An 8,042-nucleotide genomic window follows, 5' to 3' on the forward strand; every position below is an offset into this window, starting at 1 on the left:
CTCTTGGAGGAGAGACGAAACGTTTCTCTAAAGAAGAACCCATCCAGAGGACCTACTTGTTTTTTTCTTTTTGATACTGGTGGTCTTCATTCTCTGGTTCTGGGTCCGACTCTGACTCCAACATGTAAGGCTGGATGGACAAGTCTTCCCTTGTTGATATCTTTTAATTCGTTTGTAAATAAATGTTTCTGTGCTGCTATATAGTCGTGAATCGCCTCATTTCGATTTAAAGACACAGCCTCAAATCGAGTTGATCTGAGAAACACCATAGAAAGSGGTGAAAGAGGGTGTTGTTGTGTTTTGTTGTTACATAGGAGGAATTCAGTTTTTTTTTCTTTTTGTTGTTTTGTTTGGGCTGGAAATTGTTGGTTCGATCTGGCAACACTGCACCTCTGGTCTCTGACGGGTTAAAAAAGACACTTGACTGATTTTTAAGCTCTGATGCAGTGGAAGTCAATGGAATCTCGAATGTGCTTTCTGCATTCTGTGGGAAGATCTGAGAGAAAAGAGAACAAGAAAAATACCTATGCTTTTGATGTATAAACAATAATATGTGTAAAAGTGTGGAAAATAAGTTTAGACAGCTCAAATGTTATCATGTGAYATCATCACACTCAAAGTTTAATGTTCCTGGGTACTTCCAAAATTATACAACTTAAATGTAAAATCCATTAAAAATATCAAAATACCAGTTTAAGAAAGTTCAAATTTCTGCGACCAGTTTAAACTCATGTCCGTGTGAACTGTAGAGCTCTAAAAAATATTTTCTCTCCCATTTGTTGAAACTATTACCTGTACTTCAGACTATGGAAAAATATTTGCTTATTTTTATTATTTTGTCTTATGTATGATACAGTACAACAGAAAGTAAAGTATGCTAGACTTGAGTCGAATGTTTTGATGTTTTGCATTTGGAACAGATGCCTTGTTATCTTTGTTTATTTTTCTCCAAAAATTATCATTAGATTTGCTAATATATGGTTCTAAATTGCCTGCGATATGCAGAAAAGATCAGCTTTTACTGAGGTTTCACTTTAGGTGTTCAGATGATGCACACTACAGTAGGGTTGGGCATAATCGAACCATGTGCAATTAATCATCTGAAAAACATTAATCGATTACTTTTTGGCACTTGACGATTAATACGATTAATGCCACCAGGCAGAGTCCGCTCGCTGCTCCTCTCTGCTTCAAATATGACAAACATTAAAATAAAGTTCTTTAATTTATTTATCTATCAACACAATTTAAAATGAGATGTATAGCCTGAAGTCTGTAATTTTGACACAGTTTGGAACAGATTTTTATGATGAGCAAATCTTTCCCACTAAATTAGTCATCATGATTAATTTTTTTTGCCAATATTGCCCAACCCTACACTATAGTACTCTTTGCGTTTGTTACAACTYGATTACTTTAATTTGATTTTATTTTCCAGAAAAGCCTATGGGATACGATCAAAAACAAAAGAGAAGGAGGGACAGGGCCACCGACGACAAAGAAAACTGCCCCTCCTTTGAAAATGACGGCCAACAAAACCTTCCAAGTATCTCGAAACCCACAGTACCAAAGAGGGAAGCCTCGCAGCCCGCTGGCTTTGCACAACGAAAGAAAATCTGCGAGAGAGAATTCTCTCGTAAAGAACGGCTCGGCTGAGCCTACCTGCCTGAAATTAGTGGARCAGAGGCATCCATCCGAGGGAGTCCGTGATATTCAGAAGGACTCCCCTGTTGTTCTGCTCGTCCCGGCTGGAAAATTTGTGGATTCTGGCAGCATGTCCGCTAATCCGGACACTCTGACGGGACAACCTGAAAACAAAGGACTTCCACAAATGTTGAACAAGACTTTGTCCCCCATCGGGACACCAGAGAKGTTTAAGAGGCTGATGCCTCGTATTCAGTCAGACAGTTCCCTTCCTGCTTCTCTAACGTCTGCCAATGGTTCAGTTCCTTCTTTGAAAGAAGCTCTCGATGTCATCGGCTCTGATATGATTCTTACTACTACCAGAGACTCGAGTTCAAACTGCATGTTTTCAGATTCCCTGGAGTCTAACGACAACAAACAYTGCAGCGATCCTGACAAAGATATCGTCGGAACAATAAACGATGGCCTCGAGCGGTCTGAACCCAACCAGCCGAGGCTCACGTTTTTTGTCAATAAAAAATCCGAGGAAGCAGATCAAGTTTCGCACAAGGTGAAAAAGGCGTCTTTTACGTCCGCCACCGTGACTAAAGGCAAAGCCCCGGTGCAAGCAAACAGTCCGGGCGGGAGGAAGGTTAAAAAGTCACGTCGAAGGCTCTTAGTGAAAACGCTGGAGCAGTGCGACAATGGTCCAGGTACTCCCAGCCTTCCCGTCATAGACACTGAAACGGGGGCCGTGCTGGGTGACGAAGGACATCTGGTCTCAGAAATTAGATCTTCCAGCCCCAAACCAAGACTCGAGGCCTCATCTGCYCCCGTCACCTTCCCCATCTCCTCCYCTCCGTGCACGGCTCCATCTCGCTTCTCTTTCCCAGCTTCACCTGAAGTTCGGCCTGCCCCCGCGCCGACCACCTTCACCGTCGCAGTGTCCGAAGGTGCCTCCGCTGCTTCTGCGCCTCCTCCCGCTCGGGAGGACCCGTTTCCCGTTCAGCTGGCAGTGAAAAGCAAGAAGAGGAAGAGCGACGAATATCTGAAGGCCAAGGCTTCTGGGAAACCCGAGCAGTTCAAAAGGAGCAGAGTCGTGGCGGGAAAGAGCGAGCCGCCGATGTCAGTCCAGGAGAGGAGGAGTGCGTCGCAGCGACGGAGGCTAACGAGTGAGCAGATTAAGTTTCTTTATGGAAATGGTGAACATTTAGATGGTTGAATGTACTTTTGTCATCTGCCAACTACAAATCGCTCACTGATCTGATTTTTATTTACTTTCTAGACTCGGCTCAGTCAGGGATTACATCGTCTCTGAAGATCAGGTCTGCAGCTGCTGTTCAGGCTAAAAAACCATCGTCCAAGATCACCTCACAAGGTATACATTTCTACAAGTTTTTTTTTTTTTAGAGAACCCATGTCACGTCATTAAAGATTTTTGACAGTTTATTGCTGTGCTTTAGATTTGAAGTCTGTTGTCTCATTTATAGCTGCGTCATCTATTGGGGCATCCAGTTCTGTGAAAATGTCTAAAGTRGCGGCCGTAGCTCAGTCAAAACTGACTTTCATCAAATCTATGCAAACAGGTATTTCAAGATCAACATTGCTGGAGAGCCAGGGTCTTTGATATTCATACTGTATATTGGGACGTGTATTTATTTGCTTTCGTTTCTTTTTATTTCTCTAGCTTTACCGAGACATCCTATGCCGTTTGCCGCCAAGAACATGTTCTACGACGAGAGGTGGCTCGAGAAGCAGGAGAGAGGATTCACGTGGTGGATCAACTACGTCCTCACTCCCGATGACTTTAAAGTCAACAATGAAGTTGCTAAAGGTATCGTGCCTGTTGTGTACTGAAGATCCATGGTCTAAACCAGTTCTCAAGCTGTGGGCCGGGCTGTGACTTCTCCCAGTTGATGTCTTTTTTTTTTTTAAATTTCAAAAGTGTTTTTGAACAAATTATTCAGAGAAAATGAAAAAAAAAACAAAAACAATTATAGTATTGCATTTTTTTCCACAAACCTACTTGACACATTGTTAGTGTTTATTTAAATGCAACCCACCAGTGTGTGGCATCCCTCAAAGCCCTCCAGTGTACACAGAAGGAAGTATTCATGCTGTTAGAGCTCTTCGAGGGCCACACTTTACATCAATACTGGCTTGGGAGTGTGCCGAAGCAGTCAACCACCTAGGAAGAGATAACAGTAGCTGTGTTTCCATTGACCATGAAAATGGGCAAAATTAAAATTTCGAAAATAAATTTGTTCAATGGAAACACGTCAATTTCGAAAAAAATTACATTTTTCAACAAAATGTTTTTGCGCTAGGATGAGGTAGTATTTTGGCCGTATCGAAATCGGTGTTTTTCGCAAAACTGCAATGGAAACACTTTTTTCGCATCACGGTTACAAATGTATTCACGTGCGACTTTAATAGCATTTCTTACTTAATGGAAATACCGCAGTTGTGAAACTGTTTTTCGACATTAACAGGATATCAACAAAGTTTTGCGCACATTTGCAATGGAAACGCAGATAGTTTTACTTTTAAATGGGTACAAGGACATACTGGCATGAATGGTAATGAGAGAGCTGACTACCTCGCAAAAGCTGGCAGTCAGGCTCACTTCAAAGTTGTAGGTACCTCAACAACAGTCTGTATGATGGCCCTACAGGCCTGATTTAGACGTCAACACTCAAACTGTTGTTGGGAGCTGGTGGACTGTAGACAGGCATGGGAACTGATTAACGGTCCAAATCTTAGGTTTAGGAAAGCTTTCATCTCCCTGACAAGGAAAACTCTAAGTGCACTGGTTGGAGTCCTAACTGGGCACAATCTGCTCAACCACTACAAAATGGTGATGGGACTCCATGACAGTGATCTGTGTGATGCCTGTGGCATTGAATTAGAGACCTCTTTGCACTACTTAGACCACAGCGTGGCTCTGAGCWGTCAAAGGAAAATAATTCTTGGGGATGACTTTATGGATCCTGAGAAGCTCAGAACACTGAGTGTTTCTAACYTTGTGTCCTTCATCTGAGGGATGAGAAGGTTYSAATRAAGACCAGTGTYTTKTTGGGSAGAGCAATGGGCCCACTTACGAGGCCCCCGCTCATAAGGGTTCTTTATCCAYCCCCAGTCACCATAAACTAGTGTTTTTCATTTGGTGGCAGCATAGATAATTTTCTTTCTAAAAAGAAGAGCTAATGAGGCAGATAAAGTCTCATGAGTCTGATCTTCCTCGTGTATCTTTTGCAGTAAGTGCCGTGTCTCTTGCCATGGGAAACGATGACAAGTTCAGTGTCCTCAGAGCTCCAACCAAAGAGGAGATGTCTTTCAGCACCTACACGGCCAAACGGAAGCTGAACCGCCTCCGTCGWGCCGCCTGCCAGCTCTTCACATCCGAGGCCATGGTCAAGGCCATTCAGAGGCTCGAGCTGGAGGTGGAGGCCCGACGGCTGCTTGTTCGGAAAGACCGTCACCTTTGGAAGGACATAGGTGAAAGTTCTATCAGAGTATTTAAATGACTTTAAATTCTAAATATGCAGTCTCAAACGGTAAATAGTTTTCTTGATTTTGTTTTTTTGCTTTTAGGTGAACGCAAAAAGGTCCTCAGCTGGCTCCTGTCATACAATCCACTGTGGTTAAGGATCGGCCTCGAGGTATTTGACACGTCTTCTGCTTTGCGTGGTTTCTTTGCAGACRTTTTTGCAGATGTCTTTGCTATCACGGTGTCATTCTTTCTCAGACCATCTTCGGGGAGCTGATCTCTCTCGAGAGCAACAGTGACGTGTTGGGTCTGGCTGTGTTCATCCTTCAGCGGCTGCTGTGGAACCCAGACATCGCTGCAGAGTTCAGACACGCCCGAGTGCCTCACCTTTACAAAGATGGTAACGTCTGTTGTGTTTATTTTGTTTTAAGTTTAAAGTTCGTTTTTTTTATTACATCTTTTTAAAATTCAGCTATATTAACGATTGTTAACTTATTGTTACATAATTCGATTTTTCCCCTTTTTTAATTATATTGTTGTAATTGAAAATCACACGAGTTTTTAAATTGTTTTGTTCATTTAACCTCAGGAGCAGCTTTTTTTTGTTTTCTATTTCTTTTARCTACTTTAAACTTCAGATCAGTCAGCTGAACCTGGACATGTTTGGTATCAAAAGAAACATAAGAATCTTGGCTAAAAACTCATGGAAACTATTTTTACATTCATCAAAAACACAGTTCAAACATTAAGCATTTGGATCAGAAATTAAAACAAACTGGACAAAATGGTATCATTGCAAATCTGTAAATACATTAAAGCATATTTGTAAAGAAAAAAAAAGACATTATTTTTTAAAGCAAGTCAAAGCAGAWACCAAAATATGTTGTGAAGTGTGTTGAAAGTTTTTTTTTTCACTTGATTTTTAGTGAATACAATGCAACTGAAGTCAAATATAATTTCTCATTATTTTATATAATATATACAAAACATGTATGGTGACAAAATAAATGTTTGGATCATTTTTCAAAAGAACAAACAGTCAACAACGTCTTTTCGGTCAGGTAAGAAAATATAAATAACTTTTGGACGTAAAAACACAAGATTTCTTAACATTTATTAATGGTACCATCATGGTCCATCCTGTGAAGAATGACAAAATGCAAAATTATTTCTTTACTAAAACCTCTGTAACTTTGCTCCAGTTTATTTTAGCAGCATGAATCTTTGCACAGGTAATGTCCACAAGTGGATTTATGGTTTCCAAGTGTTTTTAGCCTGATTCATTATGGTTTTAAATGGGTTATATACTGTCAAATGCAAATTCAGGTGAGAGTGAAAAAAAAAACATATATGTTCCGTTCCCAATGTCTCTAAAATCACAGCAGCTGTTTTAATACTTACACTTCTGATGAAATCTCCCAAGTGTTAGCTTTATTTTGATACCAAGATTATTTATGTTGAGTTTGTAAATGCTGAGWTACACTCAGTTACATTTGGCTTGGTATTTTGAGCAACGACTTCAAGAAAAACCCTTGGTGCTTACGAGGTTAAATAAACGAAAAAGCCTTCCTGATTGTCAGCATGTGCTGATTTGAACTCTTGTTGATGGTTTCCCCATCAGGCCACGAGGAGGCGCTGTCTCGCTTCACCCTGAAGAAGCTGCTCCTGCTCGTCTGTTTTTTGGACCGAGCCAAAGAGTCTCGTCTGATCGAACACGACCCTTGTCTCTTCTGTCTGGATGCAGAGTTCAAGGCAGGCCCAGTCCAAAGTTTTACTTTCACAATAAAATACATTTTTATTAAAAGAAAATTTTACCACAAATTAATAATGAGGTAAAACTGTCCTCTTAGATGAGTTATTCTCTTATTTTTCCTACAGGCWAGTAAAGACCTGCTGCTGGCCTTCTCCAGGGACTTCCTGAGCGGAGAGGGGATTCTTCCTCGACACCTCTCCTACCTCGGGTTACCAGTTTCCCACGTTCAGGCGCCCCTCGACGAGTTCAACTTCGCTGTGAAGAATTTAGCCGTTGATCTGAAATGTGGCATTCGCTTAGTGTGAGTGAGAGATCCTGAACCTGTTTGTGCTGCTCTGATCATGAACGTCCTGTTTTCAGGATGATCTCGGTTCTATTCTGTCCAGCTCAAAGTGATTCAGACTGTTCAGCAGAGCAGTGACGATGGACGTATTTGTATATCTTCATTAAAAATAACTTTATTTGCGATAATTGTTGAAATATATATTGTCCCAAGTAAGCAGAAAATACTGGAAATAAATAAATAATAATAATAATAATAATAATAATAATAATAATAATAAACCTACCTTGAGGTTATGAAAGTATTAGACTTTTTCTGATATTGCACCTCATCTTGATTTTATTTTAAGGCCTTATTTTCTCCCAGGGTTAAATTTTACGACAGAGTTTTAGGGCCAAACAACAAGGTTTATTTATTTTTTTATTATGAAAATAAAATCAAAATACAGTACTACAAGAAAAAAGTCGTAATATGAGAAAAATGTCATAATCTTACATGACGTCCATTTTACCTTCCTGATATTTCACTTATTTCCGCATCATTTTCCTAACACCTGAAGAACCATGCACGTCTTTGTGTTTATGAAGTAGTCCGCAATGATTTTGGATGACTGTTAGTGTAAAATGCTTTTATCCAAATTACTTGACAACTAAATCTGTCAATGCAGCCATTAATTGCAATACGACTTCAGTTTATCATGTAGTTGTTTGCACACCTCTTTAAAGAGTAACTTACACCAAAATTAACTTTTTTTAGCTGATAAACTGTCTAGAATGTGTCTAAAATGTTATATAGTACTGTTTCTGTGCTAATTTTGATGTTTTTGTTCAAATCTGTAACATTTGGTCTAAAAACGTCTTTTTGCTGCTCATATGGGTAGAGCAGTGGTACTG

The 8,042-nt window shown here is 40.2% G+C and overlaps 1 protein-coding gene across 1 annotated transcript in view; it reads left to right on the forward strand.

Moving 5' to 3' along the window:
• The window catches only part of aspm (assembly factor for spindle microtubules), a gene marked incomplete in the record, with an annotated part of 29,268 nt that overhangs the window by 2,470 nt on the left and 18,756 nt on the right, over positions 1-8,042 (forward strand). Inside the window, 9 exon segments of the mRNA XM_014027083.1 lie at positions 1,439-2,825; positions 2,909-3,001; positions 3,114-3,209; positions 3,311-3,457; positions 4,882-5,121; positions 5,218-5,285; positions 5,372-5,513; positions 6,735-6,865; positions 6,992-7,167. Of these exon segments, the coding sequence (XP_013882537.1) occupies positions 1,439-2,825; positions 2,909-3,001; positions 3,114-3,209; positions 3,311-3,457; positions 4,882-5,121; positions 5,218-5,285; positions 5,372-5,513; positions 6,735-6,865; positions 6,992-7,167 (2,480 nt within the window).

This window comes from Austrofundulus limnaeus, unplaced genomic scaffold (genome assembly GCF_001266775.1).
Source record: "Austrofundulus limnaeus strain Quisiro unplaced genomic scaffold, Austrofundulus_limnaeus-1.0 Scaffold614, whole genome shotgun sequence".
Taxonomy (NCBI): domain Eukaryota; kingdom Metazoa; phylum Chordata; class Actinopteri; order Cyprinodontiformes; family Rivulidae; genus Austrofundulus; species Austrofundulus limnaeus.